Source organism: Mytilus trossulus, chromosome 10 (genome assembly GCF_036588685.1).
Source record: "Mytilus trossulus isolate FHL-02 chromosome 10, PNRI_Mtr1.1.1.hap1, whole genome shotgun sequence".
Lineage (NCBI taxonomy): Eukaryota > Metazoa > Mollusca > Bivalvia > Mytilida > Mytilidae > Mytilus > Mytilus trossulus.
This window is the reverse complement of record NC_086382.1, coordinates 48,024,276-48,039,526: the sequence shown is the minus strand read 5'-3', so window position 1 is coordinate 48,039,526 and position 15,251 is coordinate 48,024,276. Positions and strand designations below refer to the sequence as shown.

The 15,251-nt window shown below is 31.8% G+C and overlaps 1 protein-coding gene across 5 annotated transcripts in view; it reads left to right on the top strand.

Annotated features, from left to right (window-relative positions):
* The window catches only part of LOC134687521 (glucose dehydrogenase [FAD, quinone]-like), a 36,931-nt gene extending 22,620 nt beyond the window's left edge, over positions 1-14,311 (top strand). Inside the window, exons 2-12 of one of the 5 annotated variants that reach the window (XM_063547884.1) lie at positions 1,925-2,070; positions 2,885-3,093; positions 3,483-3,672; positions 4,580-4,708; positions 5,182-5,303; positions 7,716-7,883; positions 8,859-9,009; positions 9,475-9,635; positions 10,736-10,910; positions 13,050-13,275; positions 13,894-14,303. In XM_063547884.1, coding sequence (XP_063403954.1) covers positions 1,941-2,070; positions 2,885-3,093; positions 3,483-3,672; positions 4,580-4,708; positions 5,182-5,303; positions 7,716-7,883; positions 8,859-9,009; positions 9,475-9,635; positions 10,736-10,910; positions 13,050-13,275; positions 13,894-14,065 — 1,833 coding nt within the window. In that variant the 5' untranslated portion in view covers positions 1,925-1,940 and the 3' untranslated portion in view covers positions 14,066-14,303. Of the gene's footprint in view, positions 1-1,924; positions 2,071-2,884; positions 3,094-3,482; positions 3,673-4,579; positions 4,709-5,181; positions 5,304-7,715; positions 7,884-8,858; positions 9,010-9,474; positions 9,636-10,735; positions 10,911-13,049; positions 13,276-13,893 lie in introns of all 5 variants that reach the window. The other 4 variants (XM_063547886.1, XM_063547887.1, XM_063547888.1 and 1 more) reach the window with 4 other exon arrangements.
* The last annotated feature ends 940 nt before the right edge of the window (positions 14,312-15,251 follow it).

Below are 15,251 nucleotides of genomic sequence, written 5' to 3'. Positions count from 1 at the left end.
CATAAATCATATACAGTAAAAGATTACTCAAACGTTTTCTAAATGTAAGCCTTTTCAGAGAGTTCCTTCAGTTCTCTTTAAATGAAATAAATTTGGTATGGGATTTGTTCAAAATGTAATATTTATTGTGAAAATTATAAAAATGAAAGGTCACCGGGCATTAGCGCAAGCTACAGGTTTTTACAGATTGCCACACATTGATTATACAGGGAAAAACATCAATGTGTGATTAGAAGCTACACTAAGTAATAGAACTGGAAAATCAAATACGAAAAGATAGCTTATAGTAAAATTGAGAAAGGAAATGGTGAATATGTCAAAGCGACAACCACTCGACCATAGAGCAAACAACAGCCGAAGGCAACCAATGGGTCTTCAATGTAGCGAGAATTCCCGCACCCGTAGGTGTCCTTCAGCTGGCCCCTAAAAATATGCATAATAGTACAGTGATAATGGACGTCATACTTAACTCCGAATTATACACAAGAAAGTAATTGCTTTGGGAATATCAGAAGAAAAGATAGGGTCACCGTGCGCTTATTCAGACTGTTATATAAAATATCGATATTTCATGTAGATTCCTTCGGAAATGCGCTATTTCGGAATTATATCGCTATCTCTCCTTAAAATGCTAATTTTAAAAATATTAAAATAAAGCAAAAACTATCTACGCTTGTAAAATATTTATATTTATAAGTTAAATATAACAAAATTATTCATTTAAATCAAACTTAATATTTCTTATTTACATTCCTCGTCAAATTTTGTTGATATGAATAATACCACTTAATATCACTCAAATTGTATGTAGTTTTCGTTTCGAAGTATATTTGGGAAACACGTTTACCATACCGAATTACTTTGAGTACATGTTTTTTTTCTTTCTTCTAAAAGTACACCCGTCTTCAATGGGTTTAAATGCCAATATTATCTGATCTATAAAATTTCTATAGTTAAAATCAATACATTTGTATCATTTTAATAGATGCAAACGTATCTAATGCAACTTTATGGTTGAGTGATTTTTGGAACAAATGCAAAGTAAGGCTTATTTTGAACGGACATACACCGAATTCACCGCTTTTCAACATACGCACCATTTTCACGATTTTGTCTTTAAAGCTTGGCTAATGTCATGTTTTTCCTTCCCTTATTGTTAGGAAACTGCAATAAACATCTGAGTAAATGCCAGGACTTTCTGACAATTAGCGACATGCTGTTTTGGGCATGATCCAATAAAGCCTTTCACAGCATTCAATTAAGACAAGACTGAATTTGTAGCCTCTACATTAATCCAAATCATCCACAAATTCAACGAAAATGGATCAGTTAATGATAAGCCACACCCTGGGGTAAAGGTCAATGAGATAAAAAAACAAAAAAAACAAACACAAAAAAACAGATGTTACTTATTAGTTTGTAAACTTTTATCAATCATCAAAACACTTGGAGGTAGTATTTCTGGAAATATTGACAATGCAATTTCCCGTATGCACTCCTTTTACGGCTAAAACTGTACCACTTTTACAATGGAGTTTTGAAAAAATCTTACCCTAGAAATGAAAGTTCATTATGCACTATAATTTTTTTCAAAGGTCAAAATATATAGGGATATGCGGCAAAATTTCAACGTTTATATGCCCTGAACTTCTCAGATTTTAAACTAACACTAATTTTCTTACCTCTACCTCGTATGAAGGGTTACCACAGTTTTCAATATAAACAGTATGCACATGTATATTTACTGGTATCATTAAGTTATGTTTCTATGAGATGCAACATACAGATCCGAGCTGTGAACCAGTATGTAAAAAAAAAAGTTTTCTAAGAATACGCAAAATAGGCGTGGTTTGAGAAACAGCTGTATTTACAAAGTGCAACCTGAAGGAACATTATTTTTACAAATATTTTGTACATTTTTCAGTTTCTACAGTGCAATAATGATTGGGAAAATTGCTTCAGTGGTGATGTTATTATCCATAATGTTGGCCTTTTACTGGCAAGAAGATAACGAGGTCCAGGACATGTTCTTAATCAAAACAATGAACAAAACGTATGACTATATCATTGGTATGTAAAGCAACTGAGGTGTGTTTTTCGCTCTAGACGTGTCTATATTTCTGCAAATGGATAAATGGTCCAGGAGCTTCGGCCATATTAGTCAGTTTATACCTCCAATGTCAATTGAAAACACTTGTCCTTGTCAGTAAACGCTCATATTTAATGAATATATACATTATATTATCACACATCTGCTAAATCTAGAGTAGTCTAAAAACAAGCATACATGACCGTCGTAATATTTGGTACACGTTTATTAAATATTTGGTTTTCAATGTTTTGGTTTTACCTATAAATTTTATTCATAACCAATTATATTGGTCGTTTTGTCGAAGCGGTTATCGACGATTGAGTAATCAGTACTTCTCTGTTGACATTACTATCATTAATAGAGTTTTTTTTGTTAAAAAAAACTGCTTCTAGATTTTAAGTATAAGAAATTCGAGGGATTTCTTCCCCACTATTCATAGATGACCGCAGCTTGTTTTTTGTACACATTTTTTATTACTTTTTTTTATTTGTTTGACGAACTGGGAATGCTTTTTGACTTTGAACTTGATTTGACCATTCAACTTTTGTCTTATGTAGACTGAATGCGTTTATAGCGTACCAAGGTACAACCAGTTATCATTTTTTTATAAAGCGAGTGGTTAATTATAACAAAACTGTATTAAACAAGTTATATAATAAAACTCAAACGGTCATCCTATAACAGAACGATTTTAAAATAAATTAAATTATACAATTTACTTAAATGATCAGATTTTTCGCATTGATTTTGTCATGGAAACAAGAACCTAAGGATGTACTCATTTATTTTAAGTTGGAGCAGGATCGGCGGGTGCTGTAATTGCTAGTAGACTTTCGGAAGACCCGAATGTCAATATTTTACTCATTGAAGCTGGTGGATCGGAACTTGAGTCTGACACCTTTAGAGTTCCATTAAAAGCATCGTTTGCACAGAAAACCAAACATGACTGGGCCTTTTATACTGTACCTCAAAAGAATAGTCAAAAAGGGATGAATGAACAGGTAACTGTACAATTTCTATTTTATTTTATTTCGATTTAAACGAGAATAAAGTCCGAATAATGAGGCCCCTATTGAGAGTGTCTAAGAAATCACATGATCACAAATGTTTTGCAAATATAATCACATAATCTTTCAATATTTTTCAAACAAGATAATCAAATGAGTAAAAACACAATCCTAGATAATCAAAAATTCAAATAATGATGAAACATTAGGTCTGATACTCAAGTAATCACTATAAAAAAAGGCTCAATTATAACTTACATGATCTATTTTACAATTTTCATTAGTATGATAGAACTGAAAGCTCTTAAAGATAAAAACTTAATTTTAAGGTGTAATATAGTATCATACATTACTGCACTTAGCTTATAATATTGAATTAATAGCGAAGTTTTTGGCCTCGAGGAAGAGTTCTTGGAGGGACAAGTAATTTAAACTACATGGCTTTTGTCCGTGGAAGCAGACATGACTATAATCAGTGGCAGAAGGAAGGCTGTAAAGGGTGGAGCTACAAAGATGTGTTGCCATATTTTCTGAAAATGGAAGACATTCAAATACCTAGTTTATATGATTCCCGTAAGAAATAGTGAAAGTTTAACGTATGTTATATTTCAGTTTAACAATCGTCTTGCTTATCAAATATTAATCAGCTGTTAGGATTTATATCTTGCTCAATATATGTAATACAGCATATCATTATAAAGGATACCAATTTGTATGAAGTAACAGCACTTACTTTTGTTAGTTCATAAGTTCTGATTGCAATTTCAAACCTGCTATTGTACATTCATCAAGGAAATGAATGTACGAGCATTCGTAGGCTAAACATTGTTGTAGAAAGTAGGGCGAATTAGTCATAAGTCGAAAGAAGGTAATAAAATTATAATCAACAATATACTGAATTTGAATATAAAACATTAAAAAGGAAGTTTTACACACACCAATTCTTAGGCAATAGACGATAGGCTGTTATCAACAATGAAATACAAGGAAACATACATTGGTAAACAAAAATACATCAAACAATTAAAAAGTAGCAAGTGCAAAGCTTCAAAATTTGTGTGAATTCACAAATCTTGGAGAAATATTTAAAAAGGGTTGATTTTTATATAACATTGATATCATTTTATGTAAAATGTTACTTAAAATAACTCAATATTAAATTTGTAGTCCAGAAGTCTTATATAGGGGTTACTACTCAAACAAATTCATAACAATTAATGCAAAACTTCAATAAAAAATATTTTTACATTAATTTCTTACATATAATAAGTATATCCAATCGCCAGCTTGACACCATAATACTTTATGCAATCCGTTTTGCACTTTGTTCAAACTGACTGGAATTACTAATTTGAAAGTAAATTCACAAAAGGACTAAACTCCAAGTAAATTTCAAAACGGAAAGTCCCTCATCAACCGCAAAATCAAAAGCTCAAACACATCAAGCAAATGGATAACAAGTGAATAATCTGTGTTATAGCTTACCATTCAAAAGGAGGATATTTGACAGTTTCCCAGACTGGGGACACACCACTGCCAGAATTGTATAGGAAAGCATCAGAAGAATTGGGATATAAAACTGTGGATAAAAATGGTGAAGACCAAATAGGTATCAAAACAATATATTTATATATTAATTAGTAAAATATGTTTACAAAGTCGTGAATAAACCGAATACGTAAACAACCAACGATGTCCATCAATGCCAAATTCTTCAAATAATAATCACAATCATCAAGAAATGACTTAAGACAATTAAGTTCCCGTCCTGGATTACACAATTTAATAAAGAGTAGTACTTGATATTTTTATATGATGTTCAAACCAGTCAATTGAGTCACCTTACAAGTTAATTGTCTCACCTTTACCAAATACGTCTCTTTTTCCAGGGGTATTTTATTTCTTCGTCCTTTGCATCACATATTTAATAGACTTGTTCTCGAATACGCCTGTTACATTTGCCACTGGAAGTAAACAAACGTCAATCTATTTACTCGGAGATTATCATAAATATACAATTAACCTGCACAAAAATTAAGCATTCCCTTTTATATTAATTCCGTTTTCGTTATTGTATTTTAGGATTTTCATACATGCAATCTTCGGTTAGGAATGGAGAACGTTGTAGTACTGTGAAGGCCTACTTACGACCAGTTATGAATAGACCTAATTTACATATTAGTACAAATACCATGGCAACAAAGGTAACTACACGAATAACTTCCAATTGGTTTAGTTTACTTTGATAAAATTGATATAATTAGAGTTGAAAACGGAAATTGGGAATGTGTCAAAGAGACAACAACCTCACCAAAGAGTAGACACACGAAGGCCACCAATGGGTTTTCAATGCATCGGAAAACTCCTGCACCTGGAGATGTGCTTCAGCTGGCCCCTAAAGAAAAATGTATGCTAGTTCAGTGATAACGTATATCATACTAAACTCCGAAATATACACAAGAAACTAAATCCAAATAAAAAAATCCAAGTCTAACAAAGGCCAAAAGCTCCTGAATTCGGACAGGCGCAAAAAATGTTGCGGAGTTAAACATTTTTTTTTTATCCCCCCCCCCCCCCTCCCCTTTACCGCTAGTCAATGTAGAAAAAACAAACACACAACAATACGCACAGTAAAACTGAGTTCAAACGAATTCAGAGTCCAATGACAATATAGGTAACAAAAGAAACTAAACAAAATAATAATGATAGATAAATCAACAAAGGACTACTAGCACATACTGACATACCAGCTCCAGACCTAAATTAAACTGGTTGATAGATTATGTCTCCATCATATAAATATCAAGTACAATCCCTGCCGATAGGGATTTAGTAGTTTGCCATCACAAAATATAAGAGAAGAACATAACCCGTATTATGCCAACAACTAGTTTTAGAATAAATGTGTTTTTTCCGATGCAAAATAATCATAAGTGAATCAATATTTAAGCCAAAATATAACAGAAGTGTAACTATATTCCTTCTAAATAGCTGTTTAAAAGTTTTGTTGGCTTTTAATGCATGTTTAAAGTTTTTGTTGGCTTTTAATGTAAATGCCGACAATTTTGTTTCTGTCAAGAATATAAGTACCATAAAAAAATGGATGTGAAATACCTGAATGTACAAGATGTCTGCATGTCGAATTATATTTACGAATGGTGTCCTTGTAACGATGATAAAATTAGTAAAGGTTTAAACTAGTTTGTGATATCGAAAACTCTGGTGTAATAATTTTTCAGTAATACGCAAATGTTTCTCGCTAAAATCTAATACGTTGTTACATAAACGAGCGAATCTTACAATTTGAGATATATAAACACCATAGATGGTGATAAAAGAATGTCACAATTAAAAATTAATAATGAACGATAGGAAATGAAAAATCATCTCTTTTATCATAAATTTTGGTATTGAGTTAATTATATCAAGATCGAGGAAAGGGAAGTGTTAATTGTTAGTGGTAGCTTTATTTAGATTTAGTTCAACAGGATACATTTATTTAGTATACATACTGACGTCGTAATTACTGAGAGCCAATATACCATCCAAATATCTATAGTTACAGTATCAAAGCATGTCAAATTGACATATTTCTTTTCTTTGCTGTTACTAAAAAATGACTTAATAAGTGTTTGAACATATGTATTCGCATTTTGAGTTTTTAAATGCCCATTCATCTATAGTCTGTACTGGTAATACGACCAGTATTAACCTTTTTTGTACCTAATTTGTTTATGTGTAATAGATTTAATGCAGTGTTTGCTGTTGAATCATCCTGAAATGCATGTGACATGTTTCCCAATGGACAACGACATAAATTTCTTATGTTTAATTTGCCTATACCCCCTTAAACAAGCAGAACCGGTGTCAATTCTTAACTTGAGTCAAAATTAGGCTGAATTAAATGTATGTACAGTGTTTTGCCTTATTTATCTAAGTTATAAACATTTAATATATATATTTCTCTAACTCTATGGAAATTTATCCCTTTCCGAACCCTTTGTATAAAAAAATCTAATCAACGTGTGGTTGCTGGTGATCTCAAAAGATCATTGGATGATTTTGAGGGTCATGACCTTTTTAGCTAACTGAATGAATCAAAATATGATAACAGGTCTTAATGAAATTGACAACTTCGTGCAATGTGAAAGGCACTCGAAAGGGATTTTCGGTAAAAAAAAAAAGGAAATGTCTTTTTAATCATTAGAGAAACAGATTCTTACATAGTTACTCGTGGATTATCGGATTTATCTAATCTCGATAGTTAAATGAAAAATTTTAAAGTCCTCGCCGAGGCGGCTCGGACTTTAAAATTGATAATTTAACTATCTCGATTGGATAAATCCGATAATCCACTGGTATCAATGTAAGAATCTATATATATATATTTCATTGAATATTTGTTATATGAACTTTTTAAAGTTAAATTTTAATGCAATTTATCTGGAAAAAAAATAATTTGTTTTAAAATAATACAACAGACACAAAGTTATCAAGTAAATATACACTATCAATTAAATACATTTTTTAAGCGTAACATATATAGCCACATACGAGCAAAAAAATAGTATTCATGTCATAAACTTGCTTCAAATAAATGTTTTCATTCTTTTCAGATCATTATAGAAAATAAAAAAGCAAAAGGCTTGGAAGTTATTCAAAACAACAGAAAAAGCCATGTGTTTGCTGACAAAGAAGTAATTTTATCTGGTGGTGCCGTTAACTCCCCTGTTTTACTTATGTTGTCAGGCGTTGGTCCTAAAGATCATTTACAGGAGTTTGGGGTATATTTATTTATCAAAAGTATTGTTTTCCTATCGTGAATACGACAATTAAAAGTTGTACGTTAATAATCTTTGTAACAATCGTCAGTACATACATGTAACACTGATTCTAGCAAAACTCCAAAAAAAATTTCAAAGGTAAAAAAATTCATGATAACATCAAAGAATAGAATAAACAAGAAATGATATGGGGTATCCATCAAGGCACAAAATTCGTATATGCACAGCAGAACACAAACAGAAAAAGAACGGCGCTTTTATAATTGCAGTTCTTCGTCTCTAATCAAAGGTTGATTTTTTTTGCAGTTAAATCTATAAAAGATTTTGTAACGTTGTCCCCCCAAAGAGGAATGCTTATTTGTGTATGATATTCATTTTTATATTTTAGAAACTGTTGTCGGAGAACTCACCGTTGGATACAATCTATATTTGTATATTACATTCATGTTTATATTCAAGATATTTGTGTATTACATTCAGGTGTATATTTTAGATATCTGTCAACGCAGACCTCACAGTCGGAAATAGTCAATATGTGTGTATTACATTCAGGTGTATGTTTTAGATATCTGTCATCGCAGACCTCACCGTCGGAAATAGTCAATATTTGTGTGTTACATTCAGGTGTATGTTTTAGATATCTGTCATCGCAGACCGCACCGTCGGAAATAGTCAATATTTGTGTATTACATTCAGGTGTATGTTTTAGATATCTGTCATCGCAGACTGCATCGTCGGAAATAGTCAATATTTGTGTATTACATTCAGGTGTATATTTTAGATATCTGATATCGCAGAACTTCCCATCAAAAATATCTATATTTGAGTAGTGTGTCGTTGTTTTCCTCTTTTGTTGATATGTTTCCCTCGGTTTTATTTTGAAACCCGGATTTGTTTTGTGTCTTAATCGTTTTATGACTTTCAAAACAGCGGTATAATATTGTTGCCTTTATTACATTCATGTTTACATTTTAGATACCGGTTGTCGCAGACCTTCCAGTCGGAAACAACCTACAAGATCACATGATGTTCCATATGAAATACAATATCAACTCTAGTATATCAATTAATACTCAAACATTCCAGGCGCCAATACCAAAACTTCAATATACACTTTCCAAAACAGGTAAAGCAAACTAACATATAATGCAATTTTCAGAGAATGTATTAAAAGGTGAGTAATAACTTATAAAACATCATCATCATCATCATCATCATCATCATCATCATCATCATCATCATCATCATCATCATCATCATCATCATCATCATCATCATCATCATCATCATCATCATCATCATCATCATCATCATCATCATCATCATCATCATCATCATCATCATCATCATCATCATCATCATCATCATCATCATCATCATCATCATCATCATCATCATCATCATCATCATCATCATCATCATCATCATCATCATCATCATCATCATCATCATCATCATCATCATCATCATCATCATCATCATCATCATCATCATCATCATCATCATCATCATCATCATCATCATCATCATCATCATCATCATCATCATCATCATCATCTATTTGAATTTTCTAAATAATTGCATCTGCTAGGTATATACTCTGGTAGTGGATTGGAAGCTGATCTAATGGATAGAATACCAAACCGTGATCCCGCAGAACCTGACTACCCAGACTACCAGATGACGTTATTCAGTGTAGCTCAAGACGAGGGATTTTTAGATTATGGACTTGATATGAATATGAAGCCTGAGGTAACTGCATACAGTTTAAAAAGGGTGTGCATGATAATTGAAAACTTATTAGCCGTTTCATAATTCAATGCATAATAAAAACTCTAAAAAGCTTGTCTTCATTGGTTTGATATGTTCTTTAAACAAACATAAATAACAATCGAATCGCGTAACGATGCGACATGTGCATTTATAAACTACAAAATGAATGATATAAATTTTCTGAAATTTTAATTCTGATAAATAACTCAAAAATTACGTCTGAGTTGAATATAATAATTTCTTTTCCGAAAGGAATTTTGAATAATAAAAAAATGTTTGTTATAACCAAGTTTTCCTCGATTACAAAGAAAATGACATTCTCCGTAAGTTGCCAAAAAACAGATGTTAAATTGTCAACATTATGGCATACGCTTGGTCCCTCAGCTATACGAAAAAGAAACAAGATGCAATAAGTATCTTTTTTTCTTTCTGTTATTGTTATTTGAAATTTTAATCGAAGCTTTCGTATAAATCGTTATAAAGTTGAGATAATACAAAACAAAATTAAGCATTTACATCGACTAAGTCATGATAAATGCAGTTGTGATGTCACTGGAAAAAAATCCTTCTACGCATGTTCTTGAAGATTATGCAGATTTTTGTCAATTTTCATATAGATTTGGACTTGCAAAAACAAGGCACATACAAGTTCTAAACTAAATGATTTAATATAATGTTTTATATATTGAATAACACTTTCCATGAGATATTTTTGTGACAATATTTCTCACGATCTTTTTCAACATTTTTCATAAACAAATGAGATTTTTTCTTTTTTAGTATCAGCAAAATCTCCGTAAACAATTTAATATTTTGGAGATATAATTTTTGCACAAACGTAACAGTTATATTTAAGGTTAAATCACCTGGTGTTTTGAAAACAATTTGTAGCCTAAAAACCAATATGACCTTAGCGAGAGTCGATCCGTGTGTTTCAAAAGATCTCGACAGAGGTGACCCAATCATTTAAGATTATGATGATATCTAGGAACAATTTCACTAGATTATCTCTAAGTTAATTGTAAGTTCAGAAATAGGGTTCTAAACAAGAGTAACAGGATTACGTATTACTTTTAAAGGTGACCAAGTTGTTCAAAACAAGAGCCAAAAGTAACGAATTTTCTTATGCACTGATTGGATTGCATCCAAAGAGTAGAGGAACTATTAGACTTCAAAGTACTGACCCATTTGATCCTCCATTGATAGATCCACATTACCTCGAAAATCCATATGATATTAAAGTGATGACTGCAGGTAATTTAAAGTTTAAAGCGTGCAACTTATCTGCATTATGTTATCATCGTCACAGTTGGTATTCAGATTAACCAATTTCACTTACAAAATCTCTTTAGAAATTGAGAAAATAAAATATTATTAATTTAAGGAGATTTACAATATTATAATCAAATGAACTTAAAATTTTGTGACTTATCTTGATGAAGTATTAGAGTAATCAATAAATTAATTTCTATTTGCAGCTTTCTTTGTTCTTGTTTCATTATAATGGTCCACTTAAAACCTCATCATCGCTAGCCTTGGCTAGCGAAGATGTTAAACCCTATACAGACATCAAAACTTTAAAATGTAATAGGAAAAGCGTTATGCTGATGGAGGATGCTGACCCTGCATACCTATCTGTTTTCTCATCGTTTTAATTTCTTACAATTCAGAGGGTTTTCTTTCAATCATTTAATGAAAATAGTGTAATATGTTATGAATTTATTTAGAAGACATCTATCCACAGATGTCCAAATGATGTGAATGCAAGCAACTATTGGTCACAATAGACTTTTTAAACATGTGCAAACTTAATACCCATTTGTATAATTGTACTTAGATTATACTGACATTAATATTATACTTCATATGACCCATTTATAAAAATGAGGGGGAACAAAATCGAGCAATTTACAGAGTCACTTTGATTATATATTTCTTCTTTAACAGACAGTTGATTTTGAATAGTTTAAGCAACACGATGAGTGACACAAGTTGAACAGCTGGAATGTCTTACTTTTTCTAAAGCTTTATTTCGTACACTGTTTTAAACTGTGGCTCGTCGTATTAAATCATAAATTTTCTTTGAAAGTCAATAAAAGTGTTGATGTACGCCCCGAAAAACTGTTATCACAGAGATATGTCTCGCCTTTTTGTAATTTTGATTATGCAAATGTTGAAATCAAAATAGCAAAACTTTAACATCTTACACAAGTTAGGCAAATATTCAGTCAATGGACCATGACTGAGTAACATGGCTCATCAATTTCCATGTAAATGAGATGTGCCAATGCTAATACAACTGCATACTAAATACCATCGAGTTATTATAAGTCGTTCCCAGACCTAAATACAAACATTTACTTGTAAACTATGAAAAAGTTTCAAAGTCAATGAACCATGAACAGGGGGTGGGGCTAAATAATCTCAATGGACACGATACTTGCAAATGCCAATAAATATGCATAATATCATTGGCTTTACATTAGCACTTCATCTTAAACATGTTAAACTGATCTAATCACAAACTAATACACGTAAAATAAATTAAATTTCAAAGTCATTAGACTATGACTGAGGGGCGAGCAAAGTAATCTTCATGGAAACGAGATGTGCCAATGATTATACAACTGCATACAAATATTAACATTGGCCTTCCACATATTCCACTAATTGTTCCCCTTGAAATGACCTTATCACAAACTAAGACTGATAACTTTAAAAAAAAATCAAAGTCAATAGACCATGACTAAGGGGTGGAGCCAAATTATCTCCATAGAAATGAGATATGCCAATGCTTAAACGACTTCATACCAAATATTGTTGATCTACCACATCTGGTTCCACATAAACTGACCTAATCACTTGCTAATACATGTAAAATAAGCAAAGGTTTTGAAGTCAATAGACAATGACTGAAAGGTAGGGCCAACTAATTTCCATGGAATTTAGATGTGCCAATGCTTATACAACTGCATACCAAATATCATTGACCTACCACTTGTGGTTCCACATAAATTGACCCAGTCACAAACTAATTTATGTAAATAAGCAAAAGTTTTGAAGTCAATAGACCATGACTGACTGCAGGGCCAAATAATCTACATGAAAATGAGATGTACCAATACTTTTATAACTGCATACCAAATATGAATAACCTACTAAAACAAGACCTTATCACAAACTAGTACATTGTTGACGCCATCGCCGCTGTTGCCGCCGCAGACACTGGACGCAGCAACCTATGTCTCGCTTTTTGACTCCGTCAAGGCGAAACAAAGACGGAGTATATTGTAATATGAATCTTGAGGTCAGCTTCAAACGCTTGGTTTAACGTCAATTCAAATAGTTGGCCATAGTATTTTCACATTTTTATCATCTTTAATATTTTTACAGCAATACGTAAAACTCAACAGCTGATGAATACAAAGGTTTTCAAACAATTAGGTGGAACATTAGTCAGACGAGATTTTCCTGGAATTTGTGACAAAGTTAACTTTGACACTGACGAATATTGGGAATGTTTAATCCGTTATTTTACTGTCACTGTTTATCATCCAGTATCAACATGTCGTATGGGAGCAATAACAGACCCTTCAGCAGTTGTTGATCCTGAATTAAGGTTTGTTTCAGTAGTCTCATATTAGTAAATAATGAATATAATTTGACAAAAAAACATGCATATTATTGGGCTTTATTATTTCTGGTAACAATGAACTTTTGAGACAGTTTTGATACTTTTTTCTTTTTTTAATAGAATTCAATTAAAAACCACAACAACAAAAACAAGCACCACACATTCAAATCCAATAAGCAAACAAACTCAAAAGAGGTCGGTAGAGTGACCTATTCTCATACACTATTTATTTTTACCAATCGAATCAAACCAAATCAATGATGATATCAGTGTCATCTCTCATAGTAAACTAAAATTAGACTATCATTTTAAAAGCAAACTATAAAATTGGCAATGAAAGGGATATGTGAATAAACTGACTATTTCAAAAGAATAGTGTTCAGAAAATATCATAAACCAAAAATATCACAATACACACTTCATTCACAAGAGTCAAATTTTGAAAAGGATTTATATATATATCAGTCAGAAAACTTGCAGGTAACCGACTGTAAACGGAAAAATAGATATTCATTTATCAACAACTCATGCATATTTTAAGTTTCTAACAAACGATGTTTCATAATTATTAAAAGTATTGACAAAACAACTTTTCTTTTTCAGAGTAAAAGGCATATTGAATTTACGCGTAGCTGATGCATCTGTGATGAGACATTTAACATCAGGAAATACAAATGCACCGTGTATAATGATTGGCGAGAAAGCTGCAGATTTAATTCGAGGAAAAGATACCGTTTACAATTTCCGAAAACAGATTTCTAAATTAAATTTATAATTCAAAGTTACAAGGACTAACTTTTACGGTATGCTGTATATGATATAACTCAACTGGTTAAATTGTTGATAGCTATACATGTTAATAATAATTAAGTTTAACTAGAGACATTTATATGACTTTAAGGTTTAGTTTTAAACATCATATAATTTTTCTATATTTTTTAATAAACGAGAACGTCCAATTAGAGCCCTGATTTGACTAAAAATTGCAAATAGTAAAATGCTAATGAATACCAAATTAATTGTCATTAACATTTTATTGCTTCCATAATCGTTATTTTACACTAACATATTAAAATATGCAAGATTCGAATCTATGTGCAGCCTCAAGTTGTTTCCCTATATTTGTGTTCATCTCAAATCTACTTGATCATTTGGCCGTCAATAATTAGTCACATTAACGAGGAACGTCAAGACGAATTGTAAAAACATTTCTGAAATCCCCAAAACAGGTTTTTGAAAGTTTTGTTTGTCCATTTATTTTCCTCCAGCCATTGACATTACTTTACTGTTTTAATTGCTATATTTTTATTTGTGGACTTCTGTGGATATTTACGAAAAGTTACAACTGTTTAAAACAAACACTAGCTGTCAAATCTGTTATTGACAATAAGAACTTGATATCCTTTTTTTTTAAATGGAAATATCATTTCATCTCGACCTCTAGAAAGTCTTCTACAGTGTACAGTAACCGATAAACGTATTGGAGTGTATAACGGTCTTTGCATGTTTTATATAAATAAAGTGCTGTGGATTGGGTTGAAGTAAGCACTCTTTATACCTCACTTCCAAACAATCGTATCAAACAAAAGTTTTCTGACTGTTTGATTAATCTGCTTGCAAATCATATAACACATTTTTCTCAAAAAAGAAAGGTAAAAATGCCAGATATACTTACTGGAGGTGTGGTGAGATGATTAACCCCCCACCTCCCCCCCCCCCCCCCCCCCCCCTTCGCTTTCTCTCTCTTGACAACACTTATGAAAGTTTCGGAAATAACTTTTATCGACAGGTTGTATGTTTTCCTACTATCAACCAACCCTGGTATTGGGTTCCCTATGTAATTAATGTAGCTTAGCTGGTACAATGATCATGCTATGGTAGCGTAGCAAGTAAAACACATAAGGCATTGGTCTAAATATGTTAGATAAATGGACCAAACTCTGATTGACCTAGATGTTTGA